The sequence below is a fragment of the Diadema antillarum genome, unplaced genomic scaffold (assembly GCF_040938485.1).
Source record: "Diadema antillarum isolate AM-2024a unplaced genomic scaffold, OU_Dant_1.0 seq00002311_RagTag, whole genome shotgun sequence".
Lineage (NCBI taxonomy): Eukaryota > Metazoa > Echinodermata > Echinoidea > Diadematoida > Diadematidae > Diadema > Diadema antillarum.
In genome coordinates, this window is record NW_027272933.1 from 257,578 (window position 1) to 281,702 (window position 24,125).

Genomic DNA, 24,125 nt, shown 5'->3' on the forward strand with positions numbered 1-24,125 from the left:
GGGGCAAAAATTGTATTGATGTTGTCTCCAACATATCCTGTGATGAGATGAGACACGGGCCGCGGAACCATGGGGGGGGGGGGATTTTAAAATATATCTTTAGCACTTATCAAAAAAAAAAACACAAAAAAACACGGTGACATGGGTCCCAACCAAATGATTGGCGAGAGCATGCAATCACGTAAATAGTCTTTCATTTTGCCTAAAATGCCCAGCGGGCATAAGTTTTTACTAATGACCGGTACTAATGACCGGTACTAACGACCACTCAGCAATACGGTGACTTTGTTCGTTCAGTTGGCTTGCAGTACGTAATCTGAAAAAGCCTTTACAAGTTCACCATAGAGGACGATCTCACGAAGTGTCAAATACGGATGATATATGGGCAGAAATTTAATTTGCCGCCGAAGCTACTTCTGGTCGAGTTGTTTCTTACAATGTATTACTTATTAATTTCCAGAGTAACTATCGTCTGCGCTCGGCTTCATTGTCTGTTAATATTGCATTATCAAATGACAAGGATCCATGTCGCAATTTCATAAAACAAATAATGCACATCATTCAGTCGGTCGTCAGTAAAATTATTCACACTCTGTAGCCTTGAAACACTCCAATACACAGACCTAGTCGATATCGCCTCGCATGACTGTTCTTGTACAGTTACTATCGGATCTGTTCCACAGTTACAATCGCATGGATAATTCTTACGGACGCCCTCTGTAACGTACATTTGTATACTATGTAATAATACCATCCTCACAAGCACACAAGAAACTCTGGACTGATTATTGCGTGTGGTGGGAGGGAGAAGGGGGTCTCAGTAAAGACTGGCCTCAGCGAAGCTGATTAGACTAATGACATAATATTTAAAAAATACTGCTGTCCCTCTGCTATTACTCTTTTTTTTTATCAGTTGTTTAGGAAAGGTTGCAGCAATAACGACGTACGCGTTTCGACCATGCATTGACCATATACGGGCGGCGTTTAACGCACCGCTATCACCCCTTGTATAAAAATCTTTTCCTGTTGCTGCTCTCGATCTGTACATGAATGATTATGATCAATGCGACAGGGTTTGAAGTGTTTGAGTAAAGCGATAAGCAATGCTTGAACTTTTGTCGTATATACATGGGTTCGAGTACCGCACTGTGATACCGGCTCTGACCCCCTATCCAGGCATGTTAATCATGAATCTGCGTTCAACGTGAAACAAGTAAACCACGTCAAGACGTGTGGAAGATTTTTGCTTCCACTGTTACACTTGATGCAGCTACATATCAGGCAAAGATATACTAGACGAGCCTGATACGGGGGTTATTATGCGAGAGTGTGAGCGGTAATCGAGCACTTGACGCTGAGGATCAAGTCCTGTAGGTTTAGCCCTTACCGGCACATGTGTCCGTCCCGCGCTTGACACGGGAATCATGAACACAATTTAGTCTTGCTGTAAATGATATGTCTTCGACCTATTTACGTGCCAACATAACATGAAACTATGGCATTTGAATAGAACACTACTTGAGTGCACCCAAGAATCTAGTGTAGTCGCTACATCCAACTTAATAGAAAATTTGTGTTTGAGCGCTACGCACGTACTCACCTCCCTGATACGTACCATACAGATATGGCGTCATTTAGACGATATTGCATTTCATTTCTGACTCAGGGCCCTGTAATAGACTTCAGCTCTGAATAACTTGACGCTAATTCCTAATATCATTTCATCGGTTCATAGGGGACGCCTGTATCAGACAAACTTTACTGTAGGTTTGTTTGGGTTTTTTTTTTTCTTGTGAAATATACTACCTTTAAACCGGCAGCTAGCGCAATGTAACCTCGGTCGATATTCATTGACTGGTGGGACAATGCATTCATGACAGGTTTCTTTATTTGTTATGCCAATCCTGAGTTGCAGTAAGATGCATTTCAGTAGACCTGTATCTGTAGTTTAAAAGGCGGTGAGCACCTAACATGGGAATGGGAAATTAAAAGTAGAATAATAATTGCATAGTGGAGGTACATAAATAAATATTTAGAAAATCATTCTTTTCCCGTATTAATATGCGGTAGAAAATCGTCTCTTCCGTCTCCACGTGTTTGTAGGCTCTATAGCTGACTCGTTGCCCTATAATGTCAACCTCTAACTCCCGTGAAAATCTCTCGATTGACACTTCTGTGCTTTGACGTGACCTGTCCACATCAATCCCGACCTGGTCATTGGTAGCACTCTTTTTTTTTTTCTCCTCTCCTTTTTCTTCTCGAGAGCGTCTGTCGGGAACAGGAAGCGCCTGTAGCGTGTAGCGAGGAGAGAAGTTCTGTTGTGTTTCTCTCAGCATCCACCGTGGGTCACTGCAAATCGAATCGTCGCCCGCGCGCCCCGCGAAATGAAGTCCACGAAACGCCTTCCAGCAGCCGTCACACAGAGACGAGGATGAGGAATTCGAAGAGAACGATTGGCCATTAGGAGTTCGCAACCTTTGACCCCTGCGTCACACAAGTCACAAATAGTTTACGTCGTCATTCCTCTAGAACTTCATAAATTTTCGAAGTTCATTTTTTTAAAAAGATCCTCTGTGACTTACAATTACTCGGAAAAGGGGGTTTGTGGTTTGTTAGGCATTTTTGTTTTGTTTCTGGCCCCAATAGTCGTTCATCATGGTCCATCAAACAAAATATTATATTTCTCATTTCTTCCGTCAGGGCTATTATAAGAGAAGAGAGGAAGTGTAACGAAACTTGTCAGATTTGTCACGCCATGAAAGATGTTATTTAGATCACATTTATCAAACAAAGTGCAGATGCTTAACTAGGATCACTGGTCCTTCAGATAAAAAGTATCATTTGTAGTCTGAAAATTGACGGGAAACCCATTGGTTTTATACTCCCGGTAGCACGTACCAGAATCTCTTATAATAAGTTGTAAACACTTGCTTTGGTCAAAATGTTGGTAGAATCGCGGACAATAATATCAGCCATCCCTACTTGTATGTAAGAGCAGGTATTTCCTTTTGACCTACGAAAATAAACAAGGATAGCGTGACGAAAGATGATGAATTCCATTCAGAAAATGAAAAGAAGTTCAGTCTACGCAGCACAGATCGGAAGTAGGGCATTGGCAGACATACAGTAGTCATGATGTTGTATCGCCCTCTCTCGGTAGACGGCTGCTAACACGATCATTCGTGGGCGCTCTCGCTGAAGCTGAAGGTAGACCACATAATTGGCGTTTCTGTTTAAAAAAGTAACTACTGTAATAACTTCCAAAGAAGTTTCCTGTCCAATAATCATAATTGTGTGAGTTAATGGTGATGCGACTGGTATTCAATGCATCACTACGAAGTATAATCCGAACGACTGTTATGAATGATATCCCATTGTCAAATCGATATTCTACTTGTCACAAGTAACGGTAATCTTAACGATGTTAATCATAAAAATCGTGAGGATATTTTGTTGCATCAGGATGACAAATAAATCAAAGTTATTGACAAAAAAAGTATTTCCATTTCTGCTCCTTGAATGTATAAGATAGATTCTACAAAAAATAAAAAATAAAGTCGTAACAACAGGAAAAATGGTAACAAAATAAAACCGAATACAGTTGCTCAGCCTGAAGCGATACATTTCCAAACTTAGTGAAAATAAGAAATCAAACAAATCAGGAAAGATTAAAGAGGAAATAATTATATTCATCAATACAAAGGATGTTATCAAACAAACATTAGAATGAAAGTCGTTGTAAAACTCATTCAAATAGAGAAAGTTAAGAAACTATGCAGTTTCATGCGGGGTTTTTTTCACAAAAACAATGAAATACTTCATCAATTACATTTGATAATGTTAGAAAAGAGGACAATTATCCTCATTATCTTTTCCATTTTTTTTTTGTTGTTCCAAAAAGGAATGTGCAAATATTTTTATAATGGTTTACGCAATTATATCTTGTTGTGAAATAATCTTCACTGATAGATCTGAAACATCTGGAAGACTTTGATGCATTATAAGATATATCTTCTTTTATTTTTATTTTTCAATTCATTTTTAAAAGAAAATTAAGGTTGAATATTAATGTGTGTATGTGTGTGTGAGTGTGTGTGTGTTCATAATAGCCTATGTACCACGCAAGATGATATTTTACTGCTTAAAGTAAAAATATTATATACATTGAATAAAAACATGGAACACAACTAAGCCTAGTAGAATCAAAATCAAACTATAATGTTGATAAGTAAAGGTCGAAATGCTTGTTGGAAGATGTAAAAAATAGAGAGCTCAACTCTGTTAAAATCTGAAAGAGATCAGACTGTAAACAGCAAGTAATGTACAACCAAGGAGGTACCTCCTTGGTCCAACTAAAACACACAAAAACAACAGACGATAAGAAAATTTATGAAGAAAAAAAAAAAGAATGAGAAGAAAGCTGTGGGAGGGAAACGAATGCTACCCACTCAGATTTCGAAAACTGTCATCGCACAAATATACAGGGTTCGTCGATTCGTGTTTTGGAGCCAGCGCTTGATCCTGAGATTGGGACAGGGGGTTTAGCCGAGACAACCCCCCCCCCCCCCTCCCCCCCCCCCAAAAAAAAAAAACTTTAAAAAAAAAACTAAAAAAAAAAATAGACGATTTTCGAAATGCGACGCTTGGTTTGGAGCGGGCTGTATTGCCAGGCGCTGCCATCGGGACCTCCTCGGATCGACCGAGCATATTTCGCGCGCGGGATAGCGTGGATTTGGTACAGTGCTGACAGACGGAGTTATAGAATACCATTCCTTTTTTTTTTCCCTCTCCTCCCCGCCAACCCCCTAGTTCAAGGAGAGACCGGACCAGTCCTACTTTAGCAAGTTATTTAGCCCGTTTGGTGCGCATACAGTGTATGTTTGTTTGATGGAGGAGGGTGGCTTGAGAAGGAAAACAAACGAACAAACTGATGCATGGAAAAGTTTGCCCCCTTTTGCATCTATGAGCTCCATTTGGAAATCACAGGTGGGTCGGTTATTATTTTTCCACCCATTAAAAACTTGTCAACTTGTATGTCAATTTTTTTATCAATTTGGAGGATTTTTTAACGGCTGTGTACATAATTGCTATAATTTCCAGACATAATGCGGTACGTCTTTATTTTCAATTTAATCTGTCAGTGTATAGCCAATGCAGCATCTTCCATAAACGTCTGAAAAAAAAACCCGATAACGGACACATCTTGATGGCTTTTGATTCTGAGCAATGTTATACTCCCCTTGAATATTTGATACTATCATATTGTGGGAATGACAGTAGAACGGTAGTAGTTGTAGTAATAGTAATAGTAGTAGTAGTAGTAATAGTAGTAGCAGTAGCAGTAATAGCAGTAGTAGTAGCAGCAGCGGTAGTTGTTGCCTAAGCAGGGGTATTGGAATGGTAGCAGTATAGTTGATGTAATTGTTGTATTTGTCAAGCTTTTCATGGCATTTCTTTTTTTCTTTCTTCATGTGGTTCTGTTGGATTTACACTCTATTACTTTGATTCCTTTACGGTTTCTTGTATTGCCATTCAACCAAGAACAAAAACATCCAGCAGCTCCTAAGTAACAACGAAATCAAAGGCAAGAAAAGGATTGTCGTAATAGGATCCATCAATCGCGGATAAATCCCAGAGCTGTATGAACAAACAGTCGCATGGGCAACTCAATCCGGAACGGAATCTGAAGCGGGTCGAGCCGTAATTGCCCGCAGTAGTGTTGAGAAAATATCGCAGCATCCATGGAGGATAGTAGTCAGTTGTAGTAGTAGGAGAAGGTGGATGAGGAAAAGGAATGAAACAAGGATGTTCAAGGGTGCAAAGTGATGCGGCATGGGCGGGGCGGGTGACGGCGCGGCTTTAGCATCTCAGAAGGGAGACAGAGCGGGTGGGGGAGAGTTTACGGATATCCCGTAGTCTTGCTTTCCAAACTTTGCGTTTTCTATGAAGCAGAAAATTCGCTCTCACAGTCCAGTTATTTTGTGGTGCAATTTCTTTTTTTTTTTGGCTCACTTATTGATATCAAACGCTGCAGCTCTGATGCTGAATGCATTTGACTTTCAATCTGCAAAAGAAATAATACGTTTAGTGGAAAACATTGTCTTAAGATATTGTACAAACTCCAAAAGGACTAAACATTATAACCCACGTGAAACCCATATCTTTTGTCATTAAGAATTAGATATATACTATTTCGAAAGGTTTAATTCCTTGTATGACATATTGTGAGTGATTTTCGTTCCTTTCGTTTAGTAAATATTACCTCAACATATTCAAGTAATTTATGATGGGATATTGATTTCTTATCCTCAGTGTCATTCCATTTGCATTGAACGAAATTTGCCTTTCATTCACTTTTCCATCAAAATAATGTCTGGAGTATTAGAAGCAGCGCAATGTTAATCTCAGCAATGTGATCTAGTAAAAGTGGAAGGCGATCTATAGAAAAAAATGACTAGAATCACAACAGAAACCTAATCAACAAATTCAATTGCAGAGAATGATAATTATCTCAGTTGATTTACTGATTCTGTTGTAGAATATTTTGATTCCTCTTTGCTAATCAATAATTGTCAAAATGCACAGTTATGTTAGATCCCTATGTATGATTATGTAATAGTGACAAACGCTGGTGATACCACGTACTGAGTATCATCGTTGACTGGCGCTTCTCTGGAAATGAGATTGTAAGAACTAGAGGAGTATTACATCATCAAAAAGAAAAGGGAAATTTGGTTAAGAAATTTTCGGTGGCATACTAAAATACATGTAATTCCAATACCCCCTCAAGAACTTGTTTAGATTCATGAATTCAGTTGTGGTATCAAAGACTACGTTTATGCATTTCCTTAGCAGGTCTTTTTGTCGTTTTTCTTGAGATGTATTCCCTGCTGTCGGTCTGTGAGCAAATTTACCGCCATCCAACCGAACAAACGTTCAAGGGCACTGACATAGGCCGACGATTAGGGAACGAATACTAGTATGTGTAATTCGACGTTGAACGGTGATGGGCGAGAAAGCCAGCCAGAGGCAAGAATGACAACGTGTCGATTGATGGTCGTAGGTGGCGTGCGAGGGTTGGCGTTGGTTGCATGAGACGAGACCTCGTGCTTCGCTGTGGATGTGAAATACAAATCCGATAAAATTAAAAGACAAGTTTTTCTTGTTCGTTCTTACTGAAGGTGATGCACCAAGTGAACAGGCCTAAAATGTGATGCATATTCTGTAAAGGTTTGTGTTGAAGTATGACAGGTGTCTGGAAAGAGAAATATGGTGTAGAATGGTAGATATGCGTAAATCGAATACAAATCATAACACCATCAGGTTTCAAAGTCACCATCCTGATTCAGGTAGGTTTGGTTCGGTTTGGTTTGGTTTATTTCCGCATTCGATCAAGGACAAATTCAACACAAATTTCAAAAATACAAAGAATAACAAATGCAATTGCAAGTCCTGAAGCCTCTGGAGCGAGGTTGTCTTTTTTGTATTATTTCTATTGTAGCTGGGTTTTCGTTGTTTGTGGCCTCTTTGGCTCCTAACAAATAGCCGTGACAATGGAAGCGACAGGTTTTGGGGTGGCGTCAGTTTCCCTTCGCATACACCTGTCGACATGGCATTGAGGGGACCTTGGGATGATAAAGTAACGTAGCGCAGGGTAGGCGATTTGGGAAGAGGGAAAGCTCCGAGAGTTTAGAGATAGAAAGATAGTTCGGACCGTAGACAGGTAGATATTGGTAAAGAGTGAGAAAAATACTTTCGTCGTCCTGTTTGGTATTGATCAGACACTCTCATTCCTGATATCTGATATCTTCATCCATTTATTAAGGGTCTGCAGATATATACTCCCGTACGACAACAGTAATAACCACTTGGAACCCTGATGTATGATCGGTATAGCTGTGATGATACATTCATTGTCAATGCCATTTTGAGAGTGCTGGCTATGAGGAGATGATAAAATGAGCATTCCATTATTATCGAGTATTGAGGCTGACAAATAATGGCAAATGTGTTCATTCCAGAGAACCGCTCAGGAACATAATAAAGTGATGATAAGGTTCTTAATGAATGCGGATCATGGAAACTGACACTTTCACTTTTACCAAGACTCCGTCACGCATCCTTAGTTTAGACTGTCACAAGTCGGAAAACTAGCGCCGGATAGATGAATTTGCTTTGGTAGGTGGAGAGCATAGAGATGAGTTCTTTCGTTATCGAAGGTTGTGCCCTTTTTTCCCCTCCAATCAACTTCTCGAGACTTTTCTGTCCTCACACACGTTCTGCGATCGCAGCAAAGGGTGACAAACACGTGACTAATTATCAATAGCTTATTGTCATACTATCAGCAATATGTCAACTACTGCTGTAACAGGCATCATGTTTTGATAATGAGGTTTATACCCCAGTCAAGAGAAGACAGACGTCGCACGCTATTACAGATCGATCGATCCTTTAATGTGGCTCGCAACTGTAACTTGTTGCGCGCGCGTGTATGATGGATGTCTCCTCGAAGTTCGCTACAGCATCCGTGACCCCGCCCGAAGCTCGTAAATTCACGCTTTATGAGCTAGGCTGTCCGCAGTTGTTTGGCAAACGACCGCCCTGACATCCAGTACCCGCGCTACTGGCTGCGCCCCGAGATTCGACACTCCGCAGTATGGAAGCAGGAGCCCGGACATCCCCTTTTCTTTATCATTTTTCATTCTTCAAAAATGTTAAAAAGGGAGGGGAAATTCTCTAACCGATGACCGTGTCGCCAAGGATCTTTCACGTTTACGTCAAACTATCAGCATCTGTTACAAAAAGTCCTCCTTGCGATATTTTGACGATTTTTTGCCAACAAAGAGCAAAATCATAAACGTTGCCTGCCCTTTTAGTCGATGATTTAGTACGATGTGCTCATTAAATGAAAATCTGATAATCCCTCCAGGTATAGCGCAGTAATATGCTCGCTTAGTACCTTCTTGGACATACTTCAGGTTTTGGTGCTTGAAAGTATGCCCCCATTCAATTGCACGATCTGATATTGGAAATGAGTGCGTCTGTCTAATACAAAGTCGTTGTCTCGTTTACCTGTGTGTCAGTGTATCTGTGCGTCTGTCAGGGTCGGTGTGATAGTTTCTGGGGAATAGTACTGGAGTGAAGGTGGGGATTATCGTTTTTAAAAAGATATGAAATCAACATAATTATTATCTTAATTGTCGTGATGGTACTGACACCCGAATCTTACCCCCTTGAAAATGTTCCACATTCACGTGTATGACAGCCTTACTCAAGAAGCCCGAAAACTCTGAGTGTTGGAATTCAGCTCAAGTTGGTGCCAGTGACAAATCACATACACCGAGATTCAGTAGATACACTGCAGTTACGCATTGGGGGGGGGGGGGGGGGGAACTTGTGCAACGTTGGTCTGTCTACCTGTATCATTCACTTCCCCCCCCCCCCCACACCTTTGTTTCCATTTTCATCTCACTTTAGTCCACACACACACACGCATACACATGCACATACGCACACAAATCCTATAATGTAATCTATAGTATATTGCATCTCAGCCTCAATTTGGATGCCTCGTGGATACGTCATCTTCTACCAACCGTGAATAATTATGACTATCGCACGATGACAATAAATTTCAAGGTGATAATTTTAATCTGCTCTCAGTCATCGTTTTTTTTTTCTTCTTCTTCTTCCAGGAAACGTCGAGATGGCTTTCCTGCAGTCGATGGTGTCCGCCGGCATCATGTACGAGATCACCAAGGCCTGCGGCACGGGGACCATCCTCGAGTGCGGCTGCGACCGGCACTTCGGCGAGGACAACCCCGACGTCGAGTGGAAGTGGGGCGGGTGTTCGGATAACGTGCGCTACGGCACGCACTTCACGAGGATGTTCATTGACGAGTCGAAGAAGAAGAAGACGGCAGCGGACATGATGTCGCTACACAACTACGAAGCCGGTCGAAAGGTCGGTATCGAATAGGGGCATGAATAGTGCGATGGCATGATCAGAAATTTGTCGTCTCTTTCTGTCCATTGTTAGTAAGATGTTAGTTATACAGATAGAGGACACAGGGCAACTTTGTAAATGGTATAGATGTCATCGGGTGACAAATAAAAGTACAACGTGTATAGGAAGAAGGAATTGAAGACACCAGCAGTAAAGACGAAGAAGAGAAGAACATGAACTGGCAACCGAAAGAGAAGTAGACATTAGAAGAAATGGAGAATGAAAAGGGAGATGGGGACGTGGAAACAAAGAGATAGACAAAGGAATAATTAAGAATAGAATTCAGATGTTGTCGTTACTTGCATTAAGCACGGTATTTGAAGGCAATGTCAAAGCAATTCCAATGTAGTAGACCGTTTTGTGACGTTCCAAGACTCTTCGGACGACGAAGAATAATCTTTAATAGCTTACTAAGGCCAAGGTTATCTTCACCAGAACCACATGATAAAGGCAGTGGCCCCAATAAACAATAAAAGCAAGTCGGACAGATGAGATTGTATCTTGATCACGCTGCTAAGATGTCCCCAGGATGCCCAGATATGAAGAGCTACTCAAAATACAAATGTCCACACTGTTTGAATCCCTTATTCGACTTTGCTCAAGTCAGTTACCGAAGACAAACGACTTGTTTTAATATGTAGCCCTTCAGCAAAACGACAAAATGTCAACAGTAGTTTTTCAATCGTAACAAGCCACATTCCTACGAAGGAACCGTCCGCTTGATCTACACGAGAATAACGAGATTTTCGCAAGACAAATATCGCGGGAAGTTAAACGACGATATTATGACGCCAATAATGCGTTTCAAACGACTCCAAATCGGACAACGTGATGGATGGTGGTAGTAAAACTGAAATAAGAAAGCAACTAGTGGGAGGAAAGGTAAAGACGGGGCCACACGGCTTATAGGCCTGAGAACTTTTCACTTTTTTGGGGGTGGGGTCGGGGGGAGGGGATGGGGATGGGGATGGGGGAGCGAGATGCCGAAAGCGAAGTTTGCTTTCAAAAGTAGGATGCCGTCCTATATATGGCGTTCGGAGACAGTCTGCAAAATGTACGAATATCACAATTGAATAACTTAGCCCATACATTCTTGTCACATCATTTTGTTTTCAAGTCTCAATCGCAAATTTTCACAGAACATGAATCACGTTTCCGTTGTCGGTAGCACATTCGCACATGAGTAGAGTTGATATACTGCGCGCTGCACAAGTGAGGTCACTGTGCATTGACAGAAGGGAATCGAACGTGACAACATTGTAATCCCACAGATCGTCAAACTCGGGATTCGATTACACACCTAGGGAAAATTTCTGCCACTAATTATGCCCAAGCTCAGAAGAAGAAAAAAAAATGCGCGGGTAACTTCACCTCCCTCCTCGAATAGATTCATTTTTTATTTCTCACAAACAGTTGATGAGCAATTCATCATACCTTTGTTGGACTTCTTTTCCACGGCACCCCTAACTCTCGTAAACTGCGAGTACATCTCAATAAACGATTCGCACTGAGACGCGCAGTGCACTTCCGAATACTAGTATACTTTCAGCATACGAATACCAATACACTTCCTTAACTACCCAACAGTTCTCGTCACTGCTTGCTTTATAGAAATTCCAGAATCAAGGGGAACCCTTAAGTTAAGAAGACGCTCCAAATACCTTTTCAGTTCAACATCGCAGTCATTCCGTCACCCTGGGCGTGCTAAACGCATTGACATCGATTTCTTATGTGCTACAAGTTCGTGACCTTGTTCCCAGCTTGCCCGTCTTCGGGCTCGCATTCTCGCGCGTATAGACGATGGCTCCTCCTCAGATAGGAAGAGATTTACGGAAAGGGCTCTCTGGCGGGAGTTCTCTTTTCCAGTCGCAGATTTTTATAGCTCCCTTCTGGATCATCCGGTCGGCAGCTGGGTTGTTTGCTGCCTAGCAACCGCTCCTCTCTCTCTCTTGCTTTGGAAGTCGTCTCCAGTAGATCTCAACTTGCGATAAGTGTCGTGCGTTCTATAGAACCATAGTTGTCCAGGAAGAGGGAGCTTGTGTAAAGAAACTTCGTTTTCATGATATTTTGTCGTTTAATTTCCCGCATGTTGTTTGCAATTTTATATTGTGTCTGAGTTAGATTAATTACATTTTTGCCTTCACTGTCGAACTACATTAGTTCAGTCCGGTAGGGCATGATGGGAACGATACTGTATGCTGTTGAATGATATTGAAATATTTAATACAAAATTTGACTTTCCTCATTTAAAATTGCCAAAGGTTCTCTTTAAGAAGCATGGAAAATTCTGATATAGTGACATCACTAGCCACCTCAATGATAACATCTTGTGGCTTTATCATTTGCTCCTTCTATTGTAACTCGGTCGTTCTTCTGGATTTTAGCGATATGATGTAATTTTCACTTTTCTTCTCTTCTTCTCACACAGGCCATAGAAAGGAACATGTTCATCAAATGCAAATGCCACGGAGTATCGGGATCTTGCACTTCGAAAGTATGTTGGAACTCTATGCCGAAACTCCGAGAGGTTAGCACGAATCTCAAGAAATCCTACCTGCACGCGTTCCATATGATGTACTCAAAGCGGAGCATGAAACTGCGCCCCATTCAGGAGCGAAATACAAACCCGTCCAAGTCGGACATGGTATACCTCACTCTGTCGCCGGACTACTGCGAGCCCAATAAGAGGCACGGCTCGCTTGGCACTCATGGGAGGAGGTGCAACAAGACAAGTATAGGTGTGAATGGGTGTCCGCTCATGTGCTGTGGGCGTGGCTACCAAACTATGCTTCGGCACGTGACGGAGAGTTGTCGATGTAGATTTCAGTGGTGCTGCGAGGTGGAATGTGAAACGTGTGAACGGAAGGAGGAACTTCATGTATGTAACTGAAGAGACAACACCATGCAGGTTCAGCCAATTGGAACAATGGATTAATTGCTGGCTTATGACGTCAGAAACTCATTGTTTCAACGCTTCATTCCGCCTGATCGTTGGGACGACACAATTCTGAATGCGGAAGTGACTTGAACTGACAAACTTATGACGTCACACGAAGTCTTCCTATTCCAACACCTTTTGCTGTTAAACAGCCTCACAGTCTTCCTTTAATGCTGAAAGATGTGGCCTTATTCTAAGTGGTGCCTTTGGGAATTTCTAACATGTTTTTACAGTATAATTTTAGGTAAACAGTCATGGTCTAAGTACATATTTCTCGTATAAAGGTAGCACAGTCTTTTTTTTTCTTTATGTCTCTTCGTTGTCACATGCTTCTAGGACGAAGCGAGTGTTCGCTATCTACTGTAGTCTAAATCTACTGTAGTCTAAACCCGACATATTAATGTGAAAGTGCACAGTAACGCATGAGTCTTGCACAATTTACGCTCATGGAGAAGATAACAAATGTATTCAAAATCATATGCACAGAATCTGTGGTTGTAATAGCATTGATTAATCCTTTGATAGGATGAGCAAGATAAGACCCCGTCACGTCACGTCACGTTACATGTGAATGACGTATGAATGTCATTTAATACAAAAACAAAAATCTAGGGAACAGTCAAGCTTGCCTCTCCACCTGCAAGATAAAGTTCTCTTTTTTTCAGATCATTTGAACTCTATCAACCGCCTTCTTTGAGAGAGAGAGAGAGAGAGAAAAAAAAAGACAGAACTTGCATTTGAGTGATGTTCGTTCTTCCGAAACACACAAATTCCGTATAACCAGGTGTTTGTTTGTCCGAAAATGTAATAGGATCGGTTAATCATTTGATTTGAAAACATTTGAGGCGTTATTCTGAAGATTCGATAGTCCGAAAATGAAATTATAGTTCGTTATTCCGATGGTTCGTCACTCCGAAAATGAAAAAGAAAAGAAAAGAAAAGAAAAGGGATCCGCGTTAGCGAACCTTTGGCATTACGAACCTTATTTCGTTTTTCGGATTAACAAACCTTCGGAACAAAGAACCTTCGGAATAAGGAACTATGACCATTACATCACACCAGAATCAATCGAAATACACGCAGAATGTAAGTTAACACAACCGTACGCACAAGTACACACTCGTCAACACATACGCACACAATGTACCCACTCACATCATCATACACACACACATACCCATTTACACACGCACAAATCTCATAAAACTACTTTGTGAATGTGAGGCCGATATTCCGTCCAATTATAGAAATTAAAATTAGAAGTTAATCAGAATCAAATTTATCAAGGTGGTTGATATGACGATAGTAACATTATTTTGTGCTTTAAGGAAAAATGTCTACGAGTTAGAATTCATCTCATAACGATTCCACACAACGGAAAAGAATGGTTCGTGAGTGGAAATTATCCGTATCCATGCGTTTTCCTTTCATGGAATAACGACATGTGTCAATAATCATGACAACGGCTGAAACAGAATTTTAACCAAAAAAAGAAGTGATTTTGGCTAAAAGAATAGTTAATGGATCAGACAAATCAAATCTTAACCCTGTAAAAAAAAAAAAAGATAGATACTTCAGCGATTTAAAACAGCACACAGAGAGCTATGCACATTTATTGCTTCATGCTGAAATAAGTGGCTATAAAATAGAATAATATATATATATTTTTTTTTGGGGGGGGGGGGGATGCAATACAATGGAATCTTGTAATTTTGCCGAATATGGGATGACGTGTATCTACCAAAATACGCTCAGCTGCAAGTGTTCATTTTAGCCCAATTTTAAAGCTATAGTATTATTCGTACATTCCATTCATATGACATTATACAATGTACTTTATCTTTTTTGACACGACACGAGATCTACAATGTAGCCAAACATTATCTCCAGTGTAAAAGAATAATATTTCATGCATGCAGTTCCTCACTGTGTAGCTGGACGATATAGAACGCCTGTTGTGTCTTTTCAAACGTTGATCAAAAGTGTTGATCATTCGATGCCTACACATCTTTTTACGACAAACTTCATGAAGTTACCACATAAACGCAGAGATCACAAAACAATTTCGGTGTTTTATTCATTGAAAGTATGTCTCTTCATGAAAATTTAAACTGCCCGATAATCACGCCCTGTTGAGTACTGCAGTGTGGCTTCATAGCTATTCATTGCCAAGGAAATTGGTTCTAGCCTCACGTAGCCTAAACACCTGTGAACACAATGGTTGCTAACAATAATTAAACGAAAGACAGTGACATTAATACCACTTCGGTACTCTATTCAACTCTGTATTCACAGCTGCAAATGAACAGGACGATATAGGTAATTGAAAGAATTTGAAAAAAGAAATAATAGTATCCAATAGATTATCAGTTTTCGTAATAAATCAAACTTGATTGCTTTTACTCTGCCAGCTTGTAAATTTAATCACATTTCATTCCTTCTTCATCAATTCGTCATATCCTGGTATGAATAAACAGAAGTAACAATGCAGATATTTGACATAAAGTTCTTATTGCTGTCTTAATGTTTACTGAATAATCAGGTTTGGAAAAAAAGAAGTAAATTTACTGAATAAACAGGTTGATAAAATGTAAGTAAACTTCCTTTTACTTCCAGTCAGTTGCCGCCGAGATGACTTATTGTTGTTGGTTTGGTTTTTTTTTTTATAGTTTAGTGGTTTTTTTTAAATGGTTGCAATTTACGTGAAATTCAAAATCGAGACAAGTCCTCCGTGATGTATCGATAATTTGAAGTTTAGTGTTGACGAAAAGAATAATAAAATGATAATAATCTCATACCAAACAATTTGATGAGTCTTCTTCTATCGTGGGTAACCTTAAAGTGAAACCTATACCTGTTGTGAATCTTTTGTGTTCCATCTATGACCCATGACGAACTGAAATCACAATAAATAAAGTAGACCAGCATGCACTCAACTTTGCAATTTAGCCACGATTATGCTACTGCCGTAACTATCAAAATTATAAATAAATCCCCTACAAAAAGATGTTATTACAAAATTTGTAAGAAAATGTTTGTCATTGCAACCATCGAACAACATTATGGTCGAAATGATATGATGACAAACTTACATGTATACCTTTTAGAGTAATCAATGTTTGTTTTTTCTTAACTAACACTTTTAATCTAAGAATTTGGCTGATGTTTGTACTGAGGTTCTTAATTTTCAAATCATACCTTAAACTTCCGAGAAATATCGAATGAAGAATAGGGTTCAATTTCCTGTTTAAACCTCTAACTCTGTCTCTTTCACATTTTTTTTTTACATATCTCTGTCTCTCTGATACTACATACACACACTCACACCCACATACACAGAATTGCACACACTCCTTCCTGTCAACCTCAATTGCTGTTTGCTATTTTTGCGAATAGGCATCATTATTCATGTTATTGGGGAAACTAGAGTTTAAAGATTCCATTTATCATCAGATATGTAGCCAATATCATAAAAAAAGGACCAAAGATTACATGATAAAAAGCTGACAATTCAACTCTGCCATTTTCATATACTTCGTCATATTTCTATTTCCTAATCATACCTTTTTTCTCTGCAATGTTTTTGTGTCGCATTGCGGGTTTGACAAACGTTTTAAGTTCTGTATGAATAATGTGTCAGAGATGTTTCTTTTGTAGTTAACAAGGATATATGATATTTTATGAGCCTATTCTTTGTAGATTGTATCAAAACGAAACTACGCAAAGTATGGTATATACTTTATTATGCCTCGATTATGTGTTCAACAAAATGGTTTGACTCTTTTGGTCGATCTTAAGTGAAATGAAGCGAAATTCTAAAAAAAAAACACCAGAAACAAAACTTCAAGTGCGTAACACACTAATTGAGGATAAACATGATTCTTTGATCTTTTTTCTTCCGAAGCTTGTGAATGTCTGGAGCTAAATTCATGTCGATGCTGTTTGTTTTTGTAAGAAATGAAATATTGAAGAACGCACATTAAATATTGATCTTCAATGACATATGTGTCGATGTTCGTTATATTTTGTATGTCAAAGAAATGCCATGTTTGGATATCGACGGAAACATGTCGTAGTCAAAGACGTTTCTTCACACCAAAAGGTCCATTACTGGGTCTATGTGTTCGCATATTTCTTGATAATAACACATTACAGACATTTAAACAATAAAAAAAAACGACAACAAACTTATAGAGTCGTAGTTTTCTTTTTTTATGTGATTATTTGCGTATTAATTACCTCCTGGCTGATCACACAATGAAAATTGCTAAAAGTATGAAAAGTCGCTAACAATAGGGAACATTGATTAAGTGCGTGAATGCTCACATGTGTATTGATCTGTGAGTCAAAATACCTGGTGTGTTAACGTTCGTGTTTGTTTGCTTTCTGTACACGTTTGAATTTAACTGAATAGATGAATAGACATGAAGATTGTTTGGATATGAAATAGTCGTCAGAATATGATAATAATTACGATAATATGATAATTACGAAAATTTATATAGCGCGTAGTGTATGTGTGGCCAAAATGTTTCTAAGCACTACAATTGATAAGAAAAACAAATATACCGTATGCCAAAAAAAAATTACAACGGCACCCTCCCCAATGTTAACTTTGAAAATAGTGAATCAATCCAAATAACAATTTCAGGGTGTGAAACTACAACTTATTACCCACATCTTACAGAAAACCCCATCCGATTTGCTTAGTGGTCAAAGAGAAATGAGACGTTCTGTAGAGTATGTCAGGAATCCCTTCCCTCCAAGTTCTGTCCATTGTGTTCAGATAATATGCAATTCAAAGAGCATCCAAGTACTAAAATAATTTGGAAGAATCAGACCCATGACATGCTTTACAAAGATCCACATTTCTCTGTGACCACTTAACCAAATCAAATGGGGTTTTCTGCAAAATATAGCTAAGATGTTATATTTTAAGACCCTGAAGTAGCATTCAGACAGTTTAATCACATTGGAAGTTTTCAATGCGAAAATCAGGTTGTATTTTTTTTTTTTGGGGGGGGGGGACATACTGTATAATAGAACGAGTACAAATAATCCATAAATTACATAATTATTGATATTGTTCTTCAAATAAGTGGGTCTTGACTTCCTTTTTTAGAATGTCAATGGAGGTGGAGTACTGAATATGAATAGGGATGTCGCTCCAGGGAACGGGGCACAAACGCATAATAATAATAATAATAGTAACAGTAATAATAATAATAATAATAATAATAATGATAATAATAATAATAATAAAATAGATAAATAAATAAACAAATAAAAGGGCGATCAAGTAACGTGAACTATGCCACCCCCCCCCCCCCCCCCACACACACACACACATAAACATGCAACAGATTGTGAAACACTGTTACAGTGTAGAAATACACCCGTACCAATCGCGTAAGTATATCATACAATGTACGGGATGTAGTGGCAATCGTTTCACACGTAATATGATTCGTTGGATTTCGACGGTATGATTTCATGCATCCGTTTGTAGCGGTATTTGATTTCATGTGTCAGGATTATTCATCGTCTGGGTAGATATCCTATCATAACAACGGCATGCATTCCGTCAAGCGCATCTCCTCCTCCGCGATGTTTCTCGCCAGTTTCCGCCTGTCTCCATGGCAACGGCTTCGATGAGAGATCACGGACAGAGGAAAGCTACCGTAGTCACGCAGCGTTGATGACCATCAACAACAACAATGATTAAATTATTTCCACACATGTATGATGACTGTCATTGCCATTTTGTCCCCAACCCCTGTATCGCTGTTATCATGTTTAGTACTGTATTCAAGAACAAAACAAATCTCTTTTTAAGAGAAAAATTGTGAGCAAAATAAAGGAGTAGGGGCGCACTAGCAAACACATTGATCAGCATGGAAAGTAAACATGTATTTGCGCGTAAGAATATTGCAACACATCTCTCTTCTGTTCATGAACCGTGATAATAACCTATGAACGTTTCCACATCTGCGGATGTCATTTTTTTTAATCTAATCCCGAGATGCACTATATATTCCTCTCCTTTTATCAGCATTTCTTGTATATTGATTTTAACCACAATGAGTCACGATTATGCTGTTCTCTTGAAGCAAGAACAAGTCCTGGAAATATCAGAGTTTTACCTTACATCTAGTTCGTATGGATATCGCAAGCTGTAACTGTGGCTTTTCATAACTTTCATTATTTTATTCATTTTGATTTTCAACAATGTATCTTTCATACCAAACATATCGTGCGAATGAAAAACAAAATACGTATTCTAAATATGTCAAAAATAGTATGCTCGTAATATAATAGGTTGTAAAGCAAAGATGCATCACATAATCACATTGGAACAATACGATGCAAGATTAACAAGTAATGAAATTCTTTGCGATCGGCGCATGCATATGTCATTGCTATAGCGACTACCAAATAAACCGTACTTTCCCCGTCATCACGAGGAGTGATTGTCCCCAACCCCCACATTCAACGTCGATATTGACATGGATAGTTTCATCCAAAAAAATCGAAGCAGAGGAGGAAATCGAGACTACACGTGTTGTGCCGATGACAGATATATCAATCAATGTATCCCCTGGTCACGCTATTTCACGAGTTTTCCTCCCGGTCGCAATGAGGGGGATACCAGAGTTTCGTCTGCATGCTTCCCAAACTATTATACAGTGGAAACTCGATATAAAGAGATCTTCTATAATAACAAAATACCTGATATGAAAAACTCATTTCTCCGGTCCCAATGAATGTATTTTCTTTGTATTGTATTGTTTAAAGACTAGGCCTACTGATGTAACAAAATATCTGATATAAGGAACAAATTGTCTTGGTCCCAAGGATCTCGTCATACCGAGTTTCCACTGTACTCACGTTCACCTGAAAGCATCACGTGATAACAAACTGGTTTGATGAGGTTCACGTTTCGGTCGCTACACTTATATTAGGTGACGTTTTTAATTGCTACTGTCTCACGGATGTTGGGCAAATAAGCACAGCTGGAGAAACCGTTCTGCAATTTAAAACTGTGCAAGCAGAGAAGAGTGAACATAGTAGCGTGAGAAACATACTATGCATACTTCATGTGCTAGGTTTGTGTGTGATAAATTTATTATAGTTTTTCTGCATACACATAGCAAGCAGAACACTAAATTAAAATGAATAATATGCTAAAAATAGAGGGGGGAAAGACTTTTGATAATCTAACGTGAGATAATGGTCGGAACTGTTTTATACGGTATCAGAGTGAATTGAAAAAAAAAAGAGGAAAAAATTACGTTTTAGCCGGGTTGGTGACCAGAGGTTTTACTTCCGCTTTTTGTGCGTGCATACGCCTCGTCACACACGGATGACGACGCATGACTTTGACCACACGTACAACCGCAGAGACCCTCACGTTGGGGGTTTAACCCTCTCTTACCCCACTTCCTTAATTCTTGATCCTTCCCGTGGGACGCCGGTCCTGACAGCGGTGGTTTCCCCTCCCTCTCCGACTTTGACATGATAATCGAGAGAGAAAGGAGTGGTGTCTGCTTCGTGATCGCACCGGAGGGGACGGGCCGACGATGGGACGTCTGAACACAAGTCGGCCCGCAGACAGCTGATAGCCCCTCTGGAGCGAGATTCCCCGAGTCATCAAACTTTGGTAAGGCCAAAGAAAACAACAACAATAAGAAACAAATAGAACAACCTGATACTATATACAGAAAGAAAAAAAATCTAGTGGTATTGATTAGTGTTTGTCATTACACGGCCACGTATGGCCGTTTGGAAGTTAAGTTCTGTCATGCCATTATCCGCCATCATTATCATACTATCATACGGACAACAATAGCGGCCGCAGCAATAACAACTTTATAAAGACAGTATATAGCAGATTAAAGCCAACATCTACGGTACAACTATATTGACTTAAGCAATCATAGTCACCCTTTTTTATCATAATGAATCTACATTACTTCCCCTTTGAAATCTTAAAGCTGATTTTTAATCAACCTGACAACGACTGTCCAATTTTCAAGTTGTTACGTGATTAGGTTTAGGAATGTGGTGAGAGCGACCCACGGAACATGTCTTTTCTTGGGTCGTAAACTGCTCCATCATTCTGAATCCATGGTAATTGTCTACACCATTACAGTTAATGTTAAAGTTCATATATTCTGTTAGTCCCACAGGGGGCTGTTCTATATAGATATAGGCCTTGTCAATCATTATAGGCCCTATCAATCATTGATATATAGATTGTCTTCAAAGGAAGCACCTTCAAGTCTTAAAAGAAAAGTGCAAAAAAAATCGTACTTTCATTCTTGTCGAATCATATAATATCATCGTCGTTGTCATCATTCGGTTCTATGAGCAAAGTTTGATCTTTACTGAAATTGAGCCACCACAATGTCAAATTGATGCTATAATCATGATCAGGGCCCTGTTGCATAAAAGATTCAATCGAATGCAACTAAGAAAATCAAACATAAGTCAGCTATCAGCCAATCAGAATGGAGTATTCAGAGACTTATGTTTGATTTCAACTTTTATGCAGCAGGACCCAGGTTGCTTACGTCACATAATAATGCTTCACAGAAGTATATACATAATGGTATGGAACATTTTTGCAAGTGAATTCAACGGGGGGGGGGGGGGGCGGTCATGGGAAACGGACTTTTCTGTTCGTTGTATGTTTGTAATGTGCGTGCGTGTTATACCTTTCATTATTGCCTTTGTCTGCGTTACACTAGATATGAAACTTGAGTTTCCATGGATACAACTGAGCTTCCTCTTTATATCTACAAATGAAGATTTCTATAACTAACTGCTAAAAGAGGGTTTTCTAGGTTTGAGTGCTATCATGCAGGTTCAAGTATATTTTGTCCTGACATAATGAACAGTGACATAAAGCCACACCTCATCTTCCTTTTGCAGGCCTCGATGGCAGAGAGCTGTATCGCCCCAACTAACTCAAACACCCTTGAGTCCGCTTATACGCAAACTTAAAGTGAAGTTCTTTTCCATTGACCTACATAATCTACAAATCTTCACAGCTGCCCTCTTCTTTTGCAAAGTAAAAAAGAAAGAATCGTATAAATAGCCTTCGCGGCAGACTACAGTATATACTGTGTAGTTGTAACTGAGGCTATCGTCTCTAAACTATCAAACAAATTAATAATTGTATGTATGTCTGTTTGATTATTTGTTTGTTTGATTGCTTGTTTGTTTATGATTTTCTAAATCATATAGGTAAAATTGTAAGTTGTTTGGTTTGCACATAGTAATGTCTGCTACCGCACTTATTTCGCGAAGAAATTTGAACATTTAAAATTGTAGCTTTCTTTTATATCTATCTTGATAACGCATCTATACTATTCTGTGTGTTCGATTTTATTCCATTCTAATAATGTCAAATTGATCATTAAGAGGTTTTTCACTTTAATGCAAGCACATTTGACGCAGACGTAAACAAACTACTCACTACCATGTTCTCAACACTGTATCCAAAAAAGGTGACGGGGATTTACAAACATGATATTTAAAAGAAAAAGGTCCTGTCAGACTCGATTTCACGCCGACATTCCGGTATTGACACCTACCCTGGATGAAGCAGCCGATGTTCGTCAGAGAATACGGCAGGAAATTAGCGAGTTATCATACGGCAACCCGATACAGGAAAAGGTTAGCGCCGCCAGGCTGGGAAAATAGTGACGAATATGTGGTGAAACAACGACCAAAATGATAAGGGGAAAAGTAGGGATATATGAAGTCTGATACCGATATTATCGACGCATCCCAGCTAGCAGTTGGCAGTATTTGGCTCATACAAGCATATGACAAGCCATTTCATCATTATTCATATATATTTTTTGATATCAACAATTAGAATTCTCATCACCAATAATTCATTGCTTTCTATCACATTAATCTATTTCTTGATAATCTTGAATTCATGTCTATATAGAGATATCATTGTTTATTTATAAAAGGTGATATCACGAATTGGGAAAAAAATGTTGAAATGGCTTTTCATATGCCGGCAACTCGACATGATATTCAGCATTTAACGTGTCTGGAGATTCCGTGCGTGGATCCTGTGGGGGGACGTCGGGTGAAGTATCCTTTAAACTTCTCAATTAATGCACTATCACTAATCCATGTATTAAAAAAAAACTATAAGTATTTTTTTTATGTTTGTGTTGTTTTGAAAGAAAATGAAATTGTAATCACTTGTTAGAGAGAATAATTGAATACCTGAATATAAGAATGGCCCAAGTCCATGAGAGAAAATTTCGAAAAATTGAAAAACAGCAGTCATACCTGGTATTAGTCTTTCTTCAAGGCTACCATCCGACAGAGACAAAATTATAACTTATATATTTGCGTTTTATGTGTGTACAATGTATGGGTACATGACTAGTGTACATGTTTACGAGTTTGAGAATAATTACAGAGGGAAGAACAACAATGGGGTTTGGTACGTGATTGGTTGCTTGCTTTGTTTATTTGTTCCGGTCTCTAAACCTCAGGTTCGCTTTTCAAACATGATATCCAGGGAGGAGGGATTTTGGTTTACACTCACGTTTAAAAAATAATCATGTATTATATTCCTGTTTATATTGATCCATGCACAAGTAAGCAACCATAAATGAAAAGGGGATCAAACAAGCAGACGATTCAAGTTGGCACGACTTGATACCACGTACAGTCTCTCTCCCCCTCTCTCTCTCTCTCTCATTCTGATCGCCCTCTGCACTAAATCCTACTCCCATTCTGTTCCGCCTCTCCTAAATCTCTCGTGCCATAATAATGTGGTCGACAAATGTCAGCACAACGTACCGCAGCCGAACTACATTTATGAAATTGGACTTGAACATCCAGTCACTCGAAGATGTTTTCTCGGAAACTGTCCATCAGTAACACTCGTCTCCAGACAAGATTCCTCACCTGTGTGTTTACTTCTGTTCTAAATAAAGACTGAAGATCGAGATACTGTGAGTAGTGAGCAAGCGGTACACAATGATAATTACGAGGATTCTCAAATATACCGAGCTGGGACAGCGCCTTCCAACACAATTATGGTATCCCAACGCTACCAATTAAGTACCGAAGTACCACTACCAGGTCTAACATGAAACCTTGAAAGTCTGCATAATCTAGAATCCAGAAAGTTTATTGTCT

At 39.3% G+C, this 24,125-nt stretch overlaps 1 protein-coding gene across 1 annotated transcript in view; it reads left to right on the forward strand.

Annotated features, from left to right (window-relative positions):
- The window catches only part of LOC139714543 (protein Wnt-7b-like), a 72,542-nt gene extending 59,646 nt beyond the window's left edge, over positions 1-12,896 (forward strand). The window contains exons 3-4 of the mRNA XM_071626235.1: positions 9,696-9,964; positions 12,435-12,896. Coding sequence (XP_071482336.1) covers positions 9,696-9,964; positions 12,435-12,896 — 731 coding nt within the window. The remainder of the gene's footprint in view (positions 1-9,695; positions 9,965-12,434) is intronic.
- The last annotated feature ends 11,229 nt before the right edge of the window (positions 12,897-24,125 follow it).